The sequence below is a fragment of the Meles meles genome, chromosome 7 (genome assembly GCF_922984935.1).
Source record: "Meles meles chromosome 7, mMelMel3.1 paternal haplotype, whole genome shotgun sequence".
NCBI classification, from domain to species: domain Eukaryota; kingdom Metazoa; phylum Chordata; class Mammalia; order Carnivora; family Mustelidae; genus Meles; species Meles meles.
In genome coordinates this window covers 90,584,557-90,609,054 of record NC_060072.1, presented here as the reverse complement: position 1 = coordinate 90,609,054, position 24,498 = coordinate 90,584,557, and the positions used below count along the sequence as shown (strand labels likewise).

The 24,498-nt window shown below is 43.3% G+C and overlaps 2 protein-coding genes across 16 annotated transcripts in view; one reads left to right on the top strand and one right to left on the bottom strand.

The window, feature by feature from the left end:
• MAP3K12 (mitogen-activated protein kinase kinase kinase 12) overlaps positions 1-1,951 on the top strand; it is a 15,949-nt gene extending 13,998 nt beyond the window's left edge. For all 4 annotated transcript variants that reach the window (XM_046012432.1, XM_046012429.1, XM_046012430.1 and 1 more), the window contains one exon: positions 317-1,951. In XM_046012432.1, the coding sequence (XP_045868388.1) occupies positions 317-415 (99 nt within the window). In that variant the 3' untranslated portion in view covers positions 416-1,951. The remainder of the gene's footprint in view (positions 1-316) is intronic.
• On the bottom strand, positions 1,755-24,498 carry PCBP2 (poly(rC) binding protein 2). 12 transcript variants are annotated; one of them, XM_046012433.1, is made up of 15 exons: positions 24,344-24,498; positions 21,834-21,976; positions 21,232-21,255; positions 21,108-21,140; positions 20,634-20,750; positions 18,496-18,627; positions 17,175-17,303; positions 16,082-16,168; positions 14,124-14,216; positions 12,909-12,950; positions 11,596-11,668; positions 11,060-11,098; positions 10,069-10,124; positions 8,839-9,008; positions 1,755-2,203 (listed from the first exon to the last, which is right to left on the bottom strand). In XM_046012433.1, the coding sequence occupies exons 2-15, from the start codon at positions 21,900-21,902 to the stop codon at positions 2,167-2,169; spliced, it is 1,101 nt and encodes a 366-aa protein (XP_045868389.1). In that variant the 5' UTR covers positions 21,903-21,976; positions 24,344-24,498; the 3' UTR covers positions 1,755-2,166. The 12 variants fall into 12 exon arrangements, with proteins under 12 accessions (XP_045868389.1, XP_045868390.1, XP_045868391.1 ...); XM_046012434.1 differs by having other exon boundaries at positions 10,069-10,121; XM_046012435.1 differs by having other exon boundaries at positions 16,082-16,156.

The window sequence follows — 24,498 nt, the reverse complement described above, 5'->3', positions numbered from 1 at the left end:
TGCAAGCCCAGTTCCTCTGATACCAACGGGCCTATATCCACAGGGTGGAGTTTGAGAGGCCCAGGGTATAGAGCATGTAGCACCGTTAGTAGGTGAACGGTGCTGCTTGTACGGTAGCTGTAAATCGCAGCCAGGACGAATCCTGAAACCGGGAACCTGGTGCCTTGGCATCTCATGGCCTCAGCCACTGAAATCTGAAGACCGTGAAAAATCAGGATCTGCTGGCAGGGATCCTCAATGGAAGATCCTGAAGGAATCCTATCTGTAACACCAAGAGCTGCTGAGCCTCCCCTCACTGTACTTTTCTTCTTCACAGGGCCCTCCCACTAATGAGGACTCAGACTGTGACAGCACTGAACTGGACAACTCCAACAGTGGTGAAGGCTTGCAGCCTCCAGCCTCCCTCCCTCCATGAAAGCCACTCTGATTCCTGTACATAGAAAAATTATTTATATAAATAATATATAAGCGCCACATAATCAACAGAGAAAGATGGGGCTGTCCCAGCCTTAAGTCAGGCTCAAGGGAGTCTGACCCCTGACCAATTCACCTGATGAAACTCTAGGGCTACTGGCAGCTGTGGAAATGAAGGACAAGTACTACCCTAGAGCTGTGGGTACGGGCAGACTGGCCCCTTCCTGCTTCACCCCATTAAGTTCAGCAAGCGGTAAGGCAATAGAAAAGCCAGACTTGCCTCTTAAGTTCCTCTATACTCTTTTCCCCCAACCCTGGGGAGGAGGAAAGGGAGCCACTTAGACTGCACTTTTTTATTTTCCGTTTACTCTGTTTACACATTTTGCACTTGGGAGGAGGGAGGCGAAGGCTGGGTCCTCCCCTCTGAGGTTTCTCAGGTGGCAATGTAACTAATTTCTTTGTCCCTCCATTTCTCTGCCCAAGCCCTGGCTTAGGGTCTAGGGGGAGGTTAGGAGATTGTGAAAGCATGTGATGGCTCAGGCTGAAAGAAGGGGATGATGTTTTAAGTCCCTGCTTTTGTCCTGGTGCCTGATTGGGGTGGGGACTGTCATATTGTAACCCCTGTGAAAAATCTTAAAATATAGCCACTCCACGCAGGCCCAGCTGTTGAGGGTTTTCTTGGTGAATGTATGGGGCAGTACACATGGCTGAAGTAGGAGCCTTGGGCTCCAGACATTATCTGAGGACTCTGGACAAGTTCGTCCTTCCTTTTATGCTTTCTTCCCCCAACTAAATGAACATCGCTTAAAGTTTCAACCTTCTTAAATTATCTGCATAAACAAGAGCAGGTCCATCTTTCTGGAAGGACTTTAGGAGAAGACAAAACACATATTCTTATAGAGATAACTGTCAATGAACAGTTATTCAAAACAAAAGACTGGTTTTTAGCTTGGCCAAGTATGGGATAGACATACCCAGCAACCTGAATCCCACTCCGACACATATGCATTCAACTGCTCCCACAGTATACATGTGCATCCTTCCCCAGCCCCTGCCCACCCAGTGAAAGTGCTTGCCTATTTTTTGCAGACAAGTCCTAGGTAAATGTAACCCTCCTCCAAACTTTCGGACAAAGGGCACATGGCTAGCTTGCACATTATTTGGTTACTCTGCAAGGTAGGCTCAAGGGAAAATTGGTTCAAGGGCTACAAAAAAAAGATGGAATGGTAAAACAGAAGAAAGCATCTTAACTGGAATAAAAGGCTTATATTCAAAACCCAAGCAGGGTCCTTTTCCTTTGAGGCATAAAAGGTGCAAAAAGAACAGCAAGACAACAGGAATAAAACCCACATGAATCACTGTGGCATCCAGTTTCTATTCACAAAGAAAAAGCTCCAGTCCATCTTTTAATTTTTTTGAAAAATTCCTGACATTACAGAACTAAACTGAAATGTATTAATATTCCACTCTTACATTTCCATGACAAACAGAAAAAAAAATTCATGAGCCAAAAAAAAAGGGGGGGGGAAGAAGCTTATAAAACTAAATATGGATCTCAGCATTAACAGCTGAACAGAGAAAGGAATTAAAACGCTTTAATTAAAAAATCACGAGTGGATGATAAAGTGTGTAGAAACTGAAAATTTACAAACTATTTAAAACCTGGAATCGCTGACTGTTCAGAAACTACACAGATGGATCATGGGTGGTGGTGAACAGCAGAAAGGGATTATGGATGAAATCTGCATTGTTCTAGCTGCTCCCCATGCCACCCGTCTCCGAGGAAAGCCTGTAACACAAAAAATAAACAAGAACTCAAAGTTAGTTTTTTGAATGCCCAGCTGCATGTCTCTGAAACTTTCAATGTCAAAGGAGACATTTTAAGATTTCTTGGATTAATTTGTACCATGACTCTGTAACCCCTGTAATCCAAGTTTTCTGAGGAAAATTATCCCAGAACTGAAGGAAACAGACTCTCGTTACCAACTGTGGGGGCTCCTTTAATGAAGTGCTTTGGAGCATCTGGAAGATGTTAGATGTTTTCCAAAAATATGCCACACACTAAAACCTCCTCTTACAGGGTCCTACTACACAGAAACACCTTTTCTTTACTGCGCTTATTTTAGATCCTCCCAAGCTACTGACAGAAAGCAGTTTAGGAAACCTTTATCTGAAAGTAGCCTCATGAGGCTAATGTTGAGACAAAGCAACAGAGCGACAAAGGCTCCCGTCCTGGGTTTCTCTAGCATTGTAAAGGCTATTCCACCAAGAGACGATAGTTTTAAACGCTAGGGGATGTTAAAAAGGGAAGAGCAAGTATACTAAGTATAGTTAAGAATTACACCCAACCTATTGCCTTCAGACTTAAAAAGCAGAAGCCAACATGTTTCAACAATTCCCTGGTTCACTCTGGAAGCTCCCAAAGCTTTGGGCTCCTCAAGCTAAACTCTCCATTCAGACATACCTGCCAGCTACGGTGCCTTTCTGTCACAAATATATCTTATCAACTGAGGTCCTGGAACCCAATTCTGAACTCTGAAGAAGACTGTTCAGGTACTTATAGCCTGCTTCACTGAGTATTACATACCCAGCAAGTCTTAGCCCCGGCTCTGAATAGAACTAAATGTGTAAGACTCCGTTTCAATTCATAAATTTATTTCATGAGTCTTTTCAACTAACTGGCATAACCTATTTGTGGTATCTAGTCAAGAACAAAATGAATGGTACTCTGCCATCTCTCTGCCTTCCACAACAATGCAAAGCCAAGGTGGTGGTAGGTGGGGAAGGACAACACAACTCCCGAGAACCAGGAAACTGGTCCTTCAACTACAAACTATGTAAGCCTAAAATGGTATTTCTACCTCAGCATAAAGGGGGAATAGTTAGTTCTTTTATAGGGGGCAGATTCTCGCCAATCTCAAAATAAGATGACCTAGGGCTACATAATAAGCAGTAAGTCCTGAACCTAACAGTTTAGTGGGGAGTGAAGGTTCAGGATGGAGCTGCTAGAAACAATTCCGATCTAAGACCTAAAAGAAAATTAAGTTCATGCAAGAAGGTCATGGCACTCAGGCAATAAAAAGAGCTCCAAAAGAAATATCCAGAATTGTGCTCGCTTCGGCAGCACATATACTAAGAAATATCCAGAATTTAGGGGCACCTGAGTGGCTCATTAAGTGTCTGCCTTCAGGTCAGGTCATGGTCCCAGTGTCCTGGGATGGAGCCCCACAAGGGGAGTGCCTGCTCAGCAGGAAGCCTGCTTCTCCCTCTCCTACTCCCCCTGCTTGTGTTCCCTCTTCTCGCTATGTCTGCCATATAAATACAATCTTAAACAAAAAACAAAATTATCCAGAATTTATATACAGCCTAAGCAGTGACTGAGGCAGGGGGTGGAAAGGTGGCAAGAAGGGGAAACCCAACCGGACCCAAAAAGTTTTCAAAAATTTAACACCAATACCCCCTGGAGGTCATGGTGGCAGCTGGCATCTGCCTCCTTCCCTGCTCTCTTCCATTAGAGAGCACTCATTAGGTAAAGAGCCCTTCTATTCAAGAACTAGATAAAATAAAAATTTGGTCTCTGGGGGGAGATGGTAGAGAGAGCGTTAGTTTATTAAGGGAGAGCTGGACCATATGACAAAGGAGCACCAACAACTAACAAGAGGAAACTATCTGGACAATGAAATGAAGGCTGCTCCTCTGTGCAAACTCGGGACACGAAACACTAATTTCATAGGCCAAATGTGGGACTGAGAGACCACAACGCCAAGAGATAACACACTGCAATACTTATCAACAATTTGTTTTTTTTTTAATACTGTAAACCAAATGAGATGTGAGAAAAGGTCAACAGGAAAAAATCTCTATAGTAATTATCTTAACGCCCTAAAAAGAGCCATATGCATTTAGGTTGAATAGGAGTCCATGCATGGGAGGCCTTCTGCCATCACACCTACAGCATTTCTTCTAGTCTTTTGTGGAGAGCGAGCTGTGGTCTTGGGACAAGGAAAGTAACTTCAGGGAGATGAAGTACACTTGAGTTAAAAGTGAAGCACAAGTTGTTAGTACAGATTAGTCACTCATGTGATCTGTGAATTTAAATTCTCCAAGGCGGGGCGCCTGGGTGGCTCAGTGGATTAATGCCTCTGCCTTCCGCTCAGGTCATGATCCCAGAGTCCTGGGATTGAGCCCCGCGTCCGGCTCTCTGCTCAGCGGGGAGCCTGCTTCCTCCTCTGTCTCTGCCTGCCTCTCTGCCTACTTGTGATTTCTGTCTGTCAAATAAATAAATAAATAAATTCTCCAAGGCTTTTTTTTTTAATCTGTAAGTGAGGGGATTAGTGAGTTACAGTTGATCTTAAAGGTTCCTTCTAAATCTAAGTTTATAATTCTCTACTTGTGAGAGGGTTGGTGGGAGACAGAAGCAGGGACAGGGAACAGAAGGAAGGGTAAAGGGACTTAGTAATCAGGGTGGGTTTAGGATGACTAGAGAATCCTGTCAAATTTCGGATGATGTTACAGGTTGGTCGTTCAAGATTTACCCAGTGTCCTAGGAAGAGGGATACTTCTTATTCAGAGAGATGCAGACAAAAGCCAGTCAACTTTATTAGACTTTTCCCAATTTGCCTCCCCATTCTAGGTCAAGTAGTAACTTCTTTATATGTATGCTCTATAAAAGATTCTCACAGTAAGCACTCACCAGAGGCAACAATCCTGGGATGGACACCCTTGTTACCTGCTGCTGTTGGCAAGGTAGGGATCGGAGAAGTCAGAGAAACTGGTCTTTCACTAAAGCATCTTAATGCCAATTAAGGGAGACCCTCAGGCTGTGACCTGCTATAGGCCCATCTCCTTTTGTGGGGAATGACAAAGGACTGCTACTGAGTCAACCAGGGACACAAACAGGCCCAAGTCCACGTTCCAGACTCCCTAGTTGAGTAGCCACAGGTCACAAGTGCCCACCCCGTTACCCTTCACAGCACACAGTCAACTAAAGTTCTTACTGTGGCAACTTTATTATAGCTAGAAACACAAATCTGGCCACGATGGCCTGCTGATAACTTAACCATTAAATAATTTTAAAAAAAAGGGGGGGTGTTAACGGAGAAGCTTTTATTCATTAACACAGAGCCTAACACATTGTTATATTGCAATGCAGAATAAAGCTACAAAAAAGTAACAGAATGAAAAAGAAGAGCAAGAACTGTGGCTCTAGATAAAGAATTCAACAAGTCAGACTCTGAAACAGGCACTCAGATGAAATAGCCTAACCCTAACCCCAGGTTACCATTACCCCCACCCCCACCCTGTTATGCCCCAAATAGTAAAAAGGAAACGGTCACAAGCTCACAATTGTTTGGTTCTCACCAATGTTAACAAAGAAAAACAAAATGAACCAAGAAGTACTTGAGGAGGTACCTCAAGATACTCAATCAGTAGGGGGAGAATCTCTGTTTCTCGCCTTTCAGTTTGTTAGTTACACATGGCACGGCAGAGGTGGTGGTGGTGGTAGCAGAAGCCCCGGTCCCCTTAGCAGCAGACACAACATTTAGAGCCAGGAGAGGGATGGGTTTCATGCCAAGCAGACTGGAGACACAAGGGGCGGTCGGAAGAGGGTTGGGGAGGCTGGAGGGTGCGTCGGAGGTCCCCGCTGTGGCGAGCGAGGGGGTGGTGGTGGAGGAGGAAGAAGAAGAAGAAGGGGTGGAGGGTTGAGAGAGGTTGATGCTGAGGTGATCAGGGATCGTGACGGAGGCTGCCTGGGAGGAGGGTTTAGCGTTTTCTAAACTGTAACAGAGGAAAAAAGGAACAAAAAAAAAAGGGTGGGTGGAAGGGAAGACCACAAAAGGGAAAAAGTACAGGACAAAAACCGCTTGTTATCAGTTAAGTGCCTCTGGCTGCAAATTAGGAAGACCTACTACCAACTTGTGATAAAATGCCCCTCTTTCAGTCTGTGTCCCACCCTCTAAAAAAATGTACACTTTACCCAATCCCATTCCACAAGGCTATATAAAACTGCTATGGTGAAGAAAAAGCGGATAGACTGAGAAAAGAAATCACACAAAACACACTTCCATGTATCTGACATGTGGATCCAACCCAGAAGTCAGAAAGAAATGATTTTAAAGTAGAAAATGAAAGAATATTCACAGCAATCTCCAAACAAGGAACAAAAGTGTTACACTCACCAATCCCTTGAGAAGGTGTAAAATATTATTCTACAGAATTAGAAACTTTCCCCCCTAATGTTGAAGTGTGCTTCCATCTTCTACAACAAACGAACCAATGTATCAGGATGGGAAAGGACAAGAAACCGAAGTAGGTCACTAATTTCAAAACTTGAAAGAATGTAGCATTTTTAAAGAAAAATGCTGAGAACAAAAGTGTAGGTAATAACTAGGAAAGCTTCATTTCTGGTAAGAGGTGGGGGTGAGAAAAAAAGCCCTTTGTTTTTCACTAAATATACTTCTAATATAGACCTCACAGAACTGAAAGATACTCAAGCACTCCCGGAAAACTCATTTAAAAATTAAAAATATGCCTCAGACTCCTGAAGTGAAGTCCAAATAGCCTAATGACCAGCACCTTCCGAATGCCCACCCATCTAAGCCAGAGCCACAGTACTTGTCAAAGACTGTATGGACAACCTACCCCACAAGATTAACTCTTCAAGAGCAGGGTCCCTCCTCTTAAGATTTCATTTTGTTTACTGAAGTCCAGAGATGTTACAATCCATAAAGCAGGGATAAAGAAAGGACCCACACTGACAGAGTAAGAGCAGAAATGCTCAAAATCCATTCCTGAAAGCAGAGAAATCTTTCTTGCCTGGTAGTAATAAAACCAGCTCGCTTCTGAATTCAAACTTGGCCAAGATGGAGAGTGAAGAGTAAGTTTTGTGCATGTACAATCTCTGCTTCGGTGTTAAATGAAGCCTCACAAAGTTGTAATCCAAACTCATAGTTTGGACAGTTTCATGAAACTGGACAACCCTAAATGGCCAGCCATCCTACAAGGAGGATCCTGAAAAGAGCAATTGAATCAGGAAACTCAGGTGGAGATGTTCTGCTTCCTCAGAACGCTGACCCTGACCTAGGGTCAAACAGGCTGCTTCCATGTAAGCCTACTCAAGCAGAAGACAATAATCCCAACCTTCCAACAATATGAATCTCACCAACTAAGACCTGCCCTCACCATATCCCAATTAGAAACAAGAAAAACCTTTGTGAACAGCCTCTGCACAAAGCTTACTACCATTTCCTACTGAACGTGAACAATCTGATGTGCTTGGTAGCTGAAGAAGATCCAGACACAAGAAATATTTTCTACATAAATACTAATCAATACCTCAAGGCATTATAAAAGGCTTAGGGCAAAAGTCAAAACCATGGGGAAACTGATAAATTCTTAACAAGGAGATTAAAGACAATGGAATAATTACAAAGTCAGTGTAAGCAGAATAACAAAACAGACTTCACACTTATGAATTCCTTTCCCTTGTCCTAGATTCAGGAACTCAAAACACCTTTTATGCACAACAGAAACTAAACAGTTGTGACAGAGATTAAGTGAGAACTAGACAAACATCTACAAGAGAAGGATGGCTAAGCCCCTGAGGAAATGGACTGCTAACCCTGGCTTAGCATGTTAGTAAGCAATTAAGATCGTGACTGAAGCAAATGTGCCGAGATAGCAAGAAATATAAATGCCTTGTAAGATGCGCGCCCCCCCCCCCCCCCCCCCGACACCAAACAGCCCCACTGTGGCTGTCCTGTGCAGTAACATCAGCTAGGTTTGGGTGAGGAGAATAAAACTTCAGGAAGCCATTATGGTATGAGATGGTGGCAAAAACAAACAAACAAACAAAAAACAGGCTAGGCATTTCTGAAATAGTCCAAAACCTGTGCCTCCCCTTTCCCACAAGCTCTGAACAATGGAACACATTTGCAATTTTAGAAAAATGGCTATTTTCAGAATAAATGGTAATCGCTGCTTCCAAGAAACTGCCTTGCCGTCACATTACTACTTCATTATCCTTCCAATTAGGGCACTTTGGAGACTAAACTACATCTGTAAAATATTGGTCTAGGATATGTACGGCAAGAGACCCACATCTGCTTCTTAGTATGGATGCTCCAGCCAGAGCACTACCCTACTAGTGAAAATGTGCTCCACTGTTTCTGTGCCTAAAACCATCAAGTCAAATGCAAGCATTCTATTCCCCTCCCCTGTACAAATTTATTCCAATCTTGTTACTTTTTCTGCTTGCTACACTAAGAATGGATCAAAGTAGTGCAAGACTTTATTGCTGTCTCCACCCATTCCCATTCCCATCCCCCAAATACTCCCATATTTAATAATACACTGTAGTTTTCCCCAACACACACATTAATGTGTTACCAACAGTAAGACAAAAGGTAGGGAGGGAACACTTACCTGACATTGATTAGGTATTGAGCCAGGCTAATGCTGGCAGCAGATCCAGTGATGGTAACCTGCCTATCAGTAGATCCTTCCACTGGGTTCGCAATTTTGATCTGCGCCCCAGACATCTGACGGATCTCATTGATTTTGGCGCCCTGACGCCCAATTATGCAGCCAATCAACTTAAGAAAAGAAACAAGGCATACCAAAATTAGGAGTTCCATGGCTAGGTCCAAGAAGTCCATCCCACCCCTCCAGTCTTCTACAGCTTGAATCCACAGTAATGATAATGGAAACTACTATCTGCATCCTACATACCCTATTTACATACTCCTGATTAAATAACTTTGATTCTAGACTGCATCTCCAGGCTTGCCCTATTCTGCCTGACTACCACAGGTAGGAGCATTAGCTCATTTCCTAGAGTACCATTCCAAAGACAAAGCAGAGCCAATATGCTAACAAATCAGTTTCTCATGGCTAGGGATAACAAAGGTCTAAACTTACCGTGCTATGATTACCACTTTCACATACTGCTAAGAATTCTGCCTAATTTATAGTTTTTGCCTTTAGAAAGAAAAAAAAAGGGCGCCTGGGTGGCTCAGTGGGTTAAGCCGCTGCCTTCGGCTCAGGTCATGATCTCAGGGTCCTGGGATCGAGTCCCGCATCGGGCTCTCTGCTCGGCAGGGGGCCTGCTTCCCTCTCTCTCTCTCTGCCTGCCTATCTACTTGTGATCTCTCTGTCAAATAAATAAATAAAATATTTAAAAAAAAAAAAAAAAAAAGGGTCTACATTCATACTGTCTAGTACTGTAGACACCAATAACACGTAATTATTGAAAATGTTTAGTGTGGCTAGTGAGATTGAGAAATTGAGATTATTTTATTATTCTCACAATTCAAACAATCACATGTAGTTAGGGACTATCATGTTGGATAGAACACTCAATGGCCACTGCTTTAAGGATAAGGCCTCAGATCATCCAAGAAACTACAGCCAATTAGGAATTTGTATCTGAGACAAAAATGGTTCTTTCTATCTCATGATACCTCAACACAACAGTTTTACCCATTTCCTCCATCAGTTTTTATTTATGATTCTACATACTTTTAAAATTTTTAATTCGGGATCTGGAAAAAAAAAAAAAAAAAAGCCCATGTCCTTCCCCGCTAGGCCTCAAGAATGGCATGACACTATATCGATTCTCTTTTTATCCCATGCAACCCTATTAATTATACTCACATCATTTGGAATGGTGAGTTCATGAGAAGTAGTCTGAGCAGATGCATCCAAACCTGCTAAAAGACAGAAGAGAGCAAGGAAGTTCAATGCATGGCAAACAAACCCCCACTGATTTGCACATTAACCTAACAGAAGGAAACAAACTGGAAACCCAGCATTGGCTGTTGGGATTCATCACTAACTTGGAAGCCTCCAAGGAGGAAAGAGGGGGAAAGGGGTACAGAAATAATGCTGGAAAGGTTCCTCTGTAAACTCAGAAGAGCTGATTTCATGCCATTTCCTGCAAAGCCCAGCCTATTAGGGTGTTAAGGGGATGGAAGCAAGGGGCAAGGGAATGTGGGAGGACCAAAATCTAACCAAATCCTTCTGCACTGCTCCCCTTTTCTGCTTAAGATTTCCTGCTGCTGTTGTGTTCCAATTTTATCTCACCTGATGCTCACTAGCACCAGTGCCAATATCATGCCTGTTACTGGGTACCATGGACTTTTGGCAGACATGCAGAGTTGCTTTAAATATACCTGTATCAGATTAACACCTCCCCCAATCCTAACCTACACTTGAAGGTCAAAGAGAATGAAATGGCAGCCAGGTGAGGGAAGTTCATTTCTCCAGATTTATTCCCTGTCTTTTCCTCAATCGCTCAGTAATTTGTTCTGGTTTTTATTTTGTTTTCCAAAGAAAAAGAAAAAAAATCCCATCAGCAAACACCCATACCCATCAATAATACTAACACCTGGACAGAACCAGGCTGGCTGGCTAATTCTCAAAGCTAGTCCTACTCTCAGCTGTGGCTGCTAAACTCAACATTTTTAGAAGGGGGTTGGCCAGATCCATCAAGGGACCCTCAGGGGCACCAGGCCCACCCCTTTGCTCTCTCAGCTCCTTTCTGCCATGTGCATCTTGCTGGTATGTCATGGGCAGTGAAACAAGACTCCCACCAGTTTATTAATATAACAGTAGAATACTACAGATTTTTTTTTTTAATCATTACCCCAATAGCCTTTCACCTCTGGAGAGCTGGATTCAATGCCTGTTAAGATACAAGTGAAAATGAGTTTGGTGGTCTCATCCTAACCCTATCGGACAAGTTATTCCTTATACAGAAAAAAAAGCCCCAAAAACAAAACAAAACCAAACCAAAAACCACTACACAATTTGGCACAAATGGATTTTCTACCCAGATCTCTGAATAGCTGGCGGAGAGAAAGGGGGTGCCAATCAGATCAAAGGGGCAGCAGTGAGGATGGGAAGAAATATCAGCCTACCCTTTGCCTGACAAGCATCCCCAAACCTCACCCCAAACCTTCCAGGGCCCTTTTTTTTTTTTTAAAGAATAACTCATCCCAAATGAAAACCAAGTTAACAAACACATTACCTCCTTCGGTTTAGCGATAGAAGACAGGCAAGTTTAAACCAGCAGGATGCTGGGTAATGAAGTATGTTTTAAACAGATGCCAAACTGAGACCTTGGGGCTGGCCTCTGTCTTGCACTACACCTTACAGAAATAAACACTGAGGTATCCATACCACTGAATCCGGTGTTGCCATGCGTCATGGGAAAATGAGACTGTTGCATTGCCAACTGGTGCAGCTTGGTCAACTGCAGGGAGGAAACAGGAGAGGCTGGCATTAGAAGAGTAACAGAGCCAGGGCTCAAGCACATTCAGACTTGAAAATGCAGAGCTCCTGATCCCCAAAGTTGACTCTACTACTCAAACTACAAAACAGAGTAAAGATGGGGCTTATACCACAATCCTGGAGATGGGCAAAATATGCACGTAAGGGTGAGAAGTAGAAAGGGCATCAATACAAGAGAATGAATGCATTTTGGGTGTGTGAAAAGAAAAGCAGCAGCACCTGCCCGACAACCATCCCTTGTGGGCTAATAATGAAGGTGTTTGCAGCCATTGCAACAGTTGCCCCAGGGACAAGCACAGACAGGCTATGTAAACAAACTGTGCAGTGGTGCTAGGGAAAACACACCATGCAGGGTTGTCAGTACTGGGACAAGGGAAGGAGATGAGGGGGCAGGGAAACTGCAAGGAGGAGAGAGATAAAGATGAAACCAAACTGGGCTCAGCACCCCCCCCGCCCCCAGTGGATTTCTACAGCTAATTTTCTTCACCTATACAAACTATCCTGGCTGTTGTAAGACAATCCCTCCTCAAGGCTACTTTCCCTCCCGCCAAGCACTGACCAAGAACCAAACCCAACTTCCCAAGTCTAACGCTCAGCACCTGAAAGGGTTAGTAATGACAGAGAAAGTGCAAAGACAAAGTCTGAATATTAGCGCATTTAAAAAGGGATTTTAGTGGCAAGAAAGGTTTTACTGAGTTGAATCCCCAAATATTCAGCTTCTTATCCTTCCCTGTGCAAAATAAGCCCCTTTCCACCCATCCAGATGCTTTTTAAATTGTCACCTCAAATTGAGAAGTACCCAAAAGACAAACCCAACCTCCCACTCCTCCCACTCATGGAAAGAACTCTCTGAAGAGATGCACAGTCAGTCCATTGTCAATTTAAACTGTGCCCTGGAACAACAAATGACAATATAGCATGGAACACTTCTCTTTCAGATAGAATAATGCGGAACATGAGGTAAAGCAGAATCTAATAATCTGCTGAATTCCAATTTCCAGGGAGTATGTCAAAAGGCAAACAAGGTGCTACTGTGGCCCTGATTAAAGATTATTTAAGGGCCAAAATATGGGGTTCATTTCATCTTGTGAGGAAAACAATACTGTTTAAGACCCAACTCACTTCTGCCTATATAGAAGAGTGAAAACAATTTTGGATGGGAGAGGGAGCTTTTCAAAACAAGAAGTGAAAACAAAACTTACATCTGGCTGTGGAATGGCATACTGTCCTTGAATGGTATAGGCCTACAAAAGGAGGAAAACAGTTCCTATTAAAAAACCAATCACGGACAGCCACCCAGTGGGAGAAGGGGAGACAGATTTCAACTAGCCAGGAAGCCAGAGCTGAACTAGAGATGGGGGAGGTCAGAGACTGAGGCAGTAGGTGATATCTCACAATCACAGTCAGGCCTAAGTTGGCCACCTTTGAAACCTAAATATGATGCCTTATTCCAGGAAACCTATGAAGGGAGACATGTTCCCTGCAATCAAAGGCAAAATACACGTTTGTTTCTTAACAGAAAGGTGGAAAGTGGGATTAAGCAATGCCTCGATTGACCAAACTCCCTTCTTTTCCCTATATTCAAGACAGCCTGGGAGGAAAATGGTCTCTTCCCTCAACCACCCCAACCCTTATTATATACCAGTCATGGTGACATGAATGATTTGTTTTGCACAAACCTGCGTGGCATGTTTTGAAACACTTCCCTTTCCCTATCTTATTTTTCTCTACATCTGCCTAAAGACCTTAAATGCACTGGAAGCTAGCTGAGTACCTAACACTAGGGAGCTGACCACAAGAATGCAATATAAATAAATAAATAAATAAGTAAAAACAAATTACTGTGTGCTAAACCCTGCACCTTCTCCCACCTCCCCCTCCATAAAAGGCACTTGCAGCTCCCACTACACCCTCCTCCCCCCACACCATAACCTCCAAAAAGGGAGCTGGGTCTTCAGGGCAACGGGGTGGGGGACAAGGAAGAGGAACAGGAAGGGAGGGGAAGGAGTGGCTGGTTAACAGGATGTGAAGCTTTTCACATCACAGTGGCCAGTACCCCCAAAAGTGCACCCAGGTGGGGGGTAGGAAGGTGAAAATGGGATAGGAAGAGTGGGAGATGGGGAAGAGGGGTTGAACAACAACAACAACAAAAAAAAAAAAAAAAAAAAAGAAAAAAGAAAAAAGAAAAAAGAAAAAAAAAGGAAAAAAAGGGAAAAAAAAAAAGGAGAGTTGGTGTTACCATCTGGTGGGCTACGCAGCCTGTGTGAAATGAGGTGGGGGGGGTCAGTCCAGGTCCCCGTGGACAGGTGGTGTCCACAGCACAAAAATCACCAGCGCCACTGGCCCCCCGCGTGTTGGCAGTCTCGGCTGAGGCGGAAGGATTGAGTGAGCCTTGGAGACTGAACATCCCCTCTCACCTCTAGAGGTGGTCCCTCCAGGTCAGGGTTGAGGCACATGGACGGGGTGGTGTGGGGAAAGCTCGCACTGTCGCTGCCTGTGCTGTACCTGTCCTGTGGATAAATAGAGGATTTCAGTCTCCAGGGCTGTCAATCCGGCACCTTGTCACCAGCATGAAATTCACACAAAAAAAGTTGTTTAATTTTCTCTTTTCCTTTAAAAAGGAGCTCACGACACAATTTGAAACGAGCTGCAATCAGTGAATTTAAAAAAAAAAAAAAGTTACCTTGTGGCAGGTATCACACTGCACAATTGGACTATTTTCAGTAAGAATGGAGGGATGGGGCAACAGAGCTGATGCCAGCTACTGGTCAGTGTGGGATTAAGTTGAACCCCTACAGAGCCCACTTTTGTCACAAAGGAACAAAAGATACAGGTCCATCTGTGGACGTTGCATGAACCAGTCCATTTAAAAAGGCCCATGGGAATAATCAGGGCCACTCATGAAAGAAGCTTTAAGCCTTTAGAGGGTGGTCAACTGAATAAAGGGGGGAGGGAGGGAGGGAGATGGGGAAGCAAAGAGGTAAGAAGTGGGAAGTGGAAAAAGGAGGAGAGGAAAGGAAAGGGAAATGAAGAATTATAGAGAGGACTGCTGCTACACAGCACGGGACTCTTTATAATCCCAAATGGGAGTGAAGAATCCAGAAGAGCAGGAACCTAGAGTTCCTGGGGAGAAGGGAAAACTCCTAAGGCTAAGCATCCTTGCTATACTGACTCTGGGCCTTTGTTTATCCTGCTTGACTATCCAGACTAACAGAACCCTTTAACCAATCCAGTTTGTACAAAACAAGGTACTAAACTATCTCAAGGCTAACACTGCAACATGATTTCTTGTGAAAGCTCCCAGAAGCACATGACAAACTAAGTCCGCAAAATCTTGTTGTTTTATGCCAACTGAAAATAGAATGTGAATGAGATGGACTTCAAGTTTATGCTTCCCCCAATTCAAACAAAAGATGGAACTAACTGAACTGAGTGTGCTTGTAACAGGCCAGCTCCTCATTGGGAAAAGGCATTTTGAGCAATGCACCTGCTTAGGCAGCCACCAAAATGAAGGTCACTATTCCATCCTGAACCCCAACATTTACAAAACTGACCTACCTACTCCTTAAATGCTAACCAGCAACGCATTAAACTACCATGGTTCTGATCCATGCTCCTGTCATAAAAATCTAACTTCAGAATAAACCATATGCCAAGGATCAAGAGTTTAGGTGGGTAAAGTAGAAAGAGGCCAAGGGGGTGCTTTGGTGTTCTTACTCTAACACCAAAGGTCATAGCACCACAGCCCAACATGCTCTCCCCCTTCTATTCTCACACACTGAACCCTCACCCCGGCTGGTTTCAGTTATGCCATGTGGATTCAAACCAGCGTTTATAAGGTTAAGAGCCTGGGGAAACAATTCACTGGAGTTTGGGAGTGAAGGGGTAGGAGTAGGGGAGGTGAGGTGGGGGGGAAGGGGAAGTTTGTAGGACACTCAAGTTTAGGACCCCCCAATTTTGAGACCACCATCCAGAATCTCCTTCAGAGGTCCAGTTCTGTGCTACTTTTATTCAGACCTCTAAAGAACACCCCACACATAAAAAAGCATGGATGGGGTGGGGGGGGCAGGGAGAGTAGTGGTGACACCAAGGTAATTTATTTAACCCTTTCTTCTAACCCAACCCACCTTAAATCACCAAGTAAATTCCCCCTTTCGAGTGCCTACAAAACTCCCATTGTCTGCTAAAAATTAAGTAAGGGCTTGGCATTCATAGCTTTCTCCAGTACAAAAAAAATAAAACCAAAAGCACGTCAAACTATGGCCAGAATACAGGTTTCAGCAAGCATGCAGAGTGGCCTGGTGTGCTGCTGGCAAAGTTGACATTTCAAATATAATCCTCATTCATTCTAGCCCACCAATAAGAACTTTCTTACCTGACCACCTGCAAAGATGACTGGAGAACTGGACGGCTTGGGCCGGTACGGGATGGTCACGCCCTTCGGAGGGGACTGGGAGAGAGTCAGAGGGGAAAAAAACAAAAAGAGATAAGGTTTCAAAGCTGCTTCAGCTGTGTGGCTTAAGCTCACACAGATCAGTTAAATTAAAAACTGTATTAATTTCCATCCCTTCACCTACCAACGTTGTCTCTGGCTAGATCTAATCTCAAATCATCTGTAGTTATTTGCCTTTAAAGCAGTAAGATGGGTCCGTGGACTATACAGCTCACACTAATTCTCATCAAGGCAGATTCCCCTGTAATAATCTGTGCATTATTTCCACGTTTTCAAGTAAACCTAATGAACATGACAAACCTCTATGTGTACATATGTAATTGGTAATTAAGGATCTTACATTTTGGCCTACATAAGAAATTAAGCCAAAATAGGAAATGAAACACCCCAGTATTATCCCTAGGATAATATAGACACTGTCAAGAAATAGTTCAAAGGTTTAGTCAACATTCTGAAAATTTTACTTTCCTTTTTCATGCAACACGGGATGAATTCCATAACAATTTAAAAAGATTTTCCCTTAATTCTGCTATTCTTATTTTAACATATGCTACCAGGACCTCATAAATCATTCAAAACCACCACTATGGGTCAATTTTTTCCTATATAAATAAGTATCTTGAATATAATCCTGCCTTAGAACACAAAAATTTGAAGAATGCGTCAAAATTGTTCACAGCCAAAATACTGTAATCCAAAGGCAACTTAACTCAGTTCTTCAGAAATCTAGTTACATCTTTTGCTCACTCAGTCCGAGTAGTCAATCTTCCTCTACCAACCCTACTAGAATTGCTGTAAACCAAAAGTTCACTACTGCTTAATAGTTTCTATTTTTGCTCAGACTATAAGAAAAGTCAAAGCTGGGATAAGGAAAATATGAACTCAGGGAACCTCTTCCCCACCCCCACTGGAAGCTTCTAACAGCTTCACCTAATTCTGGTCTTACTAAATATAGAACAGTCTGTCTCCCTAGAATAACCCTCCCCCCATTCTCAGCATGAGCCTGAGGGCTTACCTCCAACATGACCACGCAGATCTGTTTCACACACTCAATGATGGATTGCGGAATGCCAGCAATAGTGATGGCCCGCTCAGTTGAGTTGGGGAGCATATCCCCTGCCACCTGGACCTGAGCTCCTGTACTCTTTGGGGTAAAAAGAAAATTTTAAAAATCAGATAAAAACAGCTCATATTCTTCCAATTCCTAAGCAGCAATTTTAGTGTTGAACACTTGGTAGAGATACTTATCCCATCTCCTATTTTATCCTTTTTATTCTCCCTTCCCACTCTTCCCTTATTCCAGATAGGACTATTTAATCACAGTTATAAATAAATTAGCCTCTGAAAGTCAAGAATAAACCTGAGCAACAGACTAAATTTAAGCTGCTCTCAAGAAAAAGGCCCTTCTAGACAGTTTCCTTTCAGCTAATGATAGCTTCGTGGGCCATCAAACAAAACCTCCACAAGTATCAACAACTTTTCATTCTCTTATTAAATAAATATTTATATTAAGCCCATTCTATGTGTCAGGAAACATTCAAGGTTGCTTGGAATACATAAAACCAAAATCCCTGCTCTCATGGCATGTACGGTTCAGCTCCTGAAAACTCCTTTAGAAGCCACTCAAATATCATTCCAACATCCAATTCAGTAACTCCCAGACACTATTAAGAGCTTCCATAATTCAGTGTAAGTGCCACAATTTAAAAGGGAACACAATCACAACTGCATCGCAATATATCTCCCTATTCCCCCCTCGCTGTTCAGCAGGAGTTTGGCCAAGGCCAAGAAGGTATTATATATCAAACTTTAATCTTCTTAGACATGAAAAAAATTACGTAGTCTCATGGAAAAGTTGCCAAATTAAAAAATGGAAACACTGCGCCTGGGTGGCTCAGTCAGGCGTCCGACTCTTGATTCCAGTTCAGGTCATGATCTTACAGGGTAGTGGGATCAAGCCCCATACTGGGTTCCGTGGACATGCAGCCTGCCTGGGATTCTCTCTCCCCCTCTGTCCCCCCACCCCCCAGCACAGTATTCTAAACAAACAAAAAACAAACAAGAACAAAAACAAAAAAAACCAGGTCATGTTCAATAGTTAGAAATTCTGATTAACCTTCTGACTTGTTAGGACATATGAATTGTCAAAAAACAAACAAAAAACCCTACATTTTATGTATGTATCAATGGTACAATCCTTGTCTTCCCAATCCATCCAGAAGTGTTACTTTAAAAATACTCATCTCAAATGCAAACTTTTCTAGCCATACTAAGACCTATTAACAGAGAAAGCCGTGTTTATAATAAACATTTCGAAAACAATGAAAGTTACGAACCTCTCGTATTTCCTTGATCTTGCAACCACCTTTCCCAATGAGCGAGCCACACTGACTAGCAGGGACCACCAGCCTCAGGGTAACTGGGGGTCTACTGGCAGCTGTGCTATTGGTCATAGAGCTGCTGATGTCCTTCAAAAAGAAATTCATCAGAACAAAAGAATATAAGTTTCAGCAGATCCCTGGGACCCGTAATTGCTATAACAAACTGTTTTAACCTTATAAGGCAAATATGTCATGATCTACCATCAGCGTAACTTCAAATATTGCCTCCGCACCTCCCAAAACAACTATTTCTGAAAAGATAAAAACACCTACAAACTTCTTTAGGATTAGCCCTAAATATAGTTTCCTTCACAGAGGGGGTAGGATGGAGTGTGGTAGGAAGAAAAGTGATTATTAGTTATGGAAATTAGAGCTGACTGCAAAGTAAAACAATCATCAAAGTCAAAATTAAGTAAAACATTAAGAGAAAGATGAAACAATGCAATCTAATATTCAAAGAACCAATTCTGCTCTATCAGAAAACTGGGAAGATTAAGTTGTGTATTTTTGTGTATCATTATTTTAATTTCTTGGTAATATTACCATTACACAGATAATGAAATTGAGGCCAAGTACTCAATCACATCTAAAAAGCTGTAGATTTTTAAATTAAATGACTGTATTTGGCTCCAAAGCCCATCATCTTTCCCATAACAATATGCTACACCCGAAAAGTCATGTTTTAACCTAGTTAAATTCAGCCTCCTGAGGATTAAGTGGTGTAAACATCACTTCTCAGCCTAATCTCTATGTAATAGCTAGACCTGGAAAATGCTTAAACATAAGCCGTTAAAGTCAAGGGCAAGTTAAAGTATGAATAGATCTTCTGAATGTTTTTTAAGCTTCAGGATCTGGATTGGCAGGGCCCTGCAGGTCAAAAGATAGCATTTCTGATCTTGACCATGATAAAATTTCAGGCACCATTAAGTATCCAACCACCAACTTAAGCAGCAGCCAACAGCTCTCCTTTGTCTATGGTGTCAAGTGCAGCATTAGCATTAGCAGCATTACTGAAGAAGGGGAGGAGGCAAATACAGGTCTGACACAACATTATCAGGCTTATTTTCTTAAATACTACACCCAAGGTTCAAAGATATCTATTTATTCATACTATACAGTAGTGTTCACCAAGGCACCTAAAGAAAGCACATTTAGATTTGGCTCGGTGGGTTAAGGCCTCTGCCTTCGGCTCAGGTCGTGGTCCCAGGGTCCTGGGATCGAGCCCCGCATCGGGCTCTCTGCTCAGCAGGGAGCCTGCTTCCCTTCCTCTCTCTCTGGCTGCCTCTCTGCCTATCTGTGATCTCTGTCTGTCAAATAAACAAATTAAAAAAAAAAAAAAAAAATCAACTATAAATCAGGGAATGTACTGTTGAGTAATACAGTACTGTCCTACCTTCAAAACGGTCAGTCAAAAAAATGAAAGTAAAAGACGCTAGTTTCTCACTTTTTTAAATACTGAGTCCCTGTTAATAGTCAAGCAATTTGTTTTAATGATTCAAATAACTTAATGGCCAGATTTTGGGGACAATGAAGTGGGGGAAGGACTCATAGATATTTATAACCCATTTTTCCCTTGAATTTAAAAGTTCTCAGAAAATCACTAAGCTGTCTAGCACTTTAAAAGGAAGACTACAGGGCGCCTAGGTGGCTCAGTGGGTTAAGCCGCTGCCTTCGGCTCAGGTCATGATCTCGGGGTCCTGGGATTGAGTCCCGCATCGGGCTCTCTGCTCAGCGGGGAGCCTGCTTCCCTCTCTCTCTCTGCCTGCCTGTCTACTTATGATCTCTGTCAAATAAATAAATAAAATCTTTAAAAAAAAAAAAAAAAAAAAAAGGAAGACTACGTGGGGATGGGTGCCTGAGTGGCTCAACTGGCTGAGCAGCCAATTCTTGATTTTGGTTCAGGTCATGATCTCAGGGTCCTGGGATTGATCCCTGCGTCTGGGCTCTGCATTCAGCAGGAGTGGGCTTGAGGAGTCTCTCTGTCTCTCCCTCTGCCACTCCCCTCCTGAGGGTAGGTATGCACACGAGCACACAAAACACCCGAAGGTAAAATAAAACAAAGACTAAGTGCAGAATGAGAGGGAACACCACACCTCTTCCAGTTTGTCAATGATCATAGCAAAGGCTTTGAAGATCGCGTTAGTGGGTCCAGCCAAAGTGATAATTCTCTCAGGACAATTCCCTTCTGAGATGTTGATACGTGCACCACTCTGGATAAAAAACAAAGCCGAGAGGTTAAATAAGACAAAAAGATCTGAGTATATATAGAACAGCGCCCTCACAATAAGATAAGCAAGAAGCTGCCTACATTATTTTGACACAAGGCAATTTCAGCATTATTTCAAACACTTGCTCATGTTTGTCTTCAGACTACAGAAGCCACCTTAATGCTTGAGTGAACTAAGACACAGGAACTACATTTCCCAGCATACTATATGCCGTTACAAATAACCAAACCAGAAAAATACATTTTCCTTTTGAGACCTTTCCCCTTGCAATCTCTCATTAATAAGAAAATTTTTGCCTTTAGAACTTAACACTCTCTAAACTCCCCCCACATAACTTACCTCCTCACGCATCTTCTTAACTGATTCTCCTTTCTGTAAGAGGAAAAGTCAAGAGTGAGCTCCAAATGCTATTTCAACCCAGACTGACTAAACAGTAATTAGAGTTGAAGTGAAACTGTCTTACCTTTCCGATGATACTGCCAACTTCCTGCAAGGGAAAAAACTAGCATCAAATAAGAGGAAACTCCAAGTGTTCATTATTATGAAAAGGAATTTTTAACTGTCTGAAGCAATGGGAAAACTAAGATTTATAGGAAAGGGGACTGGGTGAGCTTTTTCTTTTCTTTGCTCAAAACATAAATGAGATATCCAAAAATTTTGAAGGAATAATGATGCAGGAATGATTAAATGCTATTGTGCTTAAGATGTTAGTTTTTAAAGTACCAAATACATCACCTCCCACCCCCCACCTTAAATTTCCCAAAATTTTCTGGGCCAAGGAAATCTACTTGTTACAAGCTATCGCAACCTCTACAGGCAAAACCTTATTATCCAGATATGAGACAGTCTTTGGCTCCATCCTCTAGCTAAGCCTTTCCTGCTCAGTGGAGCTTCCTACTAAAGTCTGTCCATTTTCCCACTACACTCTCATCTACTCTGATAGAGAAGAGTGCTAACGCCAGATGCCCCACAGTGCTAATCTGATGAGCTCCAAGATGCACGCCCTCTCTTCCTGGCCTCTCCCTGAGCAGTTACTATGACCCAATTTCCCAAGCTGGTGCATACCTTTCCATGCATAAGTAGCCGGATGGTGAGAGTGACATTTAATCCACCTTCAATCACACCGGTGTCCATGTCGAGCAGTGTTCTGGGGAGCTGGACTTTGAGTGGTCAAGTCTTTGGTCACTGGTGGGGGTGAAAGCCAAAAACTGAAATGCAAACATGATCAAAATCAGAAAGGGAAAACAACTGGAGAAATAGTTCCTAAAATCATTTTCACCATTATCAATGTTTCCGGACTCTTCTCCTTAAATGACAACCTATCAGCTGGCAAGCGTGTGTATACCCAGCACAACTGCACTAATGACAACCATTTACAGCTCAGGTTCTGTAAAGTACAGGAGAAGACTTTTCAGTCTGCTCTCCTTAATGGCAGGGTTTCTGCTGACTCTCAGGATGAGGAGGATTCCTTCAATCGGCAATGGTTGTAAGGGAACTGCTGAACGTGCACTTGTCCTTCAGCAGAATAAGCTTTGACATGATACAGAAACACCTGGAAATCATGAGGCCAAACCTCAAACTAACCAACTACAGAGAGGCAGATGACCTGCTTCTTTGTTAGGTAGGAGCTCAGGTTAAAAGCTAGAAAAGATACTAAGTTTTCCTACTCACAGTAATTTCTAGCTAAAAAATTGAGCTGTTTCTCACATTAAAATTTCACATCTTGACAGATGACACCAAATAATTTAATAAGCTTTAAATCAACCATCTCACTGAAAAGGGCATTATCTATGAAAGCCTTCTTTGAAGGCTGGGATTCCATATTTCCCTTTGGGAAAACATTCAGTACATTAAGTACAGCCCGAGTCCTTTCTTCTATCCCCTTTCCCAGCCCAACTTGATAACCACTCAGATTTGAAATTTTCCCTGCTTCTGTGTATTAACCTTTGTTACTACTCCATCTATTCAAATCTATTAAATCTTAAATTTTCTTCCAAAGAAAACAATGAAAATAAAACTGGTATTGCTAAAAATTTATTGGACAGTTGTTTTGAGCAACAGCAGTAATGAACCTTTTCTACAAAGAAAGCTCTTTCCCCATCTATCCTCTGAAACAATGTTCCCAGTATTTCAGTTTTCAAGTAACAAATTGCATGCAGAAAGAATCTGGTTTGGGATATACCTTTTCCTACCATACCTCCTTAGAACCTAACAGCATTAGCTTTAAAAGGGTTCTCCAAAGTTGATAAATTTCTCCAGTGACATTTTTAGAAACCATCCCTTCAAAACTGAACATCAATGAACTCTCCTACAGCTAGTTTTCCTCCTTCACAAACCAGCCACCGTTTTAACTTTGCTCTAACACAAAGCCCATCCCTAAACATTTAAAAGTGTTTTTAAGTTGCTGCCAGATCATTCTGTTTATGGCAAGCTGCCCCACGGTTACCTCCAGAGCATGATTTAAAAGATGGGCTTTGCATCCCCAAGGCACCTCATTCCCCCATCTTCAAAATAGAATTAACTGCTGGCAAAATCCCAGAATTCAACACTTTTCACTCACGGAAAAACAACAGTGCTAGGGGGGAGGGGGCAGAGTGGGAAAGGAGAGACAAGAGTTATGTCTGTTAAGAATGACTTTTTCTTTTTAATGAGATATGGTACAATACTGGCAGTTTAGCTTCTTATCTCCACTCAAATGTAACAGGAATCACTTTACAAACACCACAATAACGCATCTAAGAAAGGGCAAGAACACTGAAAATCTTTTAGAAGGCCATTTCGTGATTAAGGCACAAAGCTGCATGTCTAACTCCAAACATCCAAGAAATCCCTGTTATTTTCTCCTGACTGGGTCAATATAAGTGTACCCAATCCCAGCAATCCAGCTGTTAATCCTGCAGTCCATTACCCCTTCTCCTATAAATAGCTCGGCCTGGGTCTATATCGGCAGGCATTTTGTAATTTCAAAATTCGTTACCCCGAAAGAACGTCCTGAATAACTCGGTAACTGGGAGCCCGTTTACCCTTTAACTCCGCCGCCCCCCTCCCCTCGGTCATCCAAGCATTTTCCAATTAAAAAATGCCCCCCCCATCCCTCCACTAGAAAGGAGAGAAGGGAAAAAAAAAATAAACGGTTCGGTCGGGGGGGGGCGCTGCGATCCAGGGGGAGGGGCCGGACTAGTAGCGCCTCCTCGTGTGGCTGCGCCAGCGCCTGACCCCCGCGGGGAGCCTCGCTCACCCGCCCGGCCAGCAAGCCGGCCATCGCCTCCCCCCACCCCCTTCAACCAACAAATCCACCGCCGCCCCCCCTACCGCGCGCGCGCCCTCCTTGACTCCTGCGCAGCCGCCACCGGGAAAAGGCGGGGGGAGGGGGGTAGGCCTTGCGCGAGGCCTACTAGGCCGCGCCTGAGCCAGGGCCTCGCGTGAATGGCCAGCCAGCCAGAGTGAGGGGGTAGGCGCTCACGCGGTACTACGCGAGGCCGGGGTTCGTGACGAGAACCGGAGCCCGCTGAGAAAGATGGCAAGAGTGGAAACAGAGCTATAGCTGGGGGCGGAGGGAGAATTTTGAAGCTTACCTGCAGGCGCGAGGCGACTGAGGGGAAAAGGGGAGCGGGCGGGAAGGGGAAGGGCGGGAGGCCGGGGGCGGAACAATAGGGGCGGGCGGGAAGGCGAGGGGGGCCCCGCGGGCGGGCGGAGGAGGAAGGGGGGGGTGGAGGAGGAGGAGGAGGAA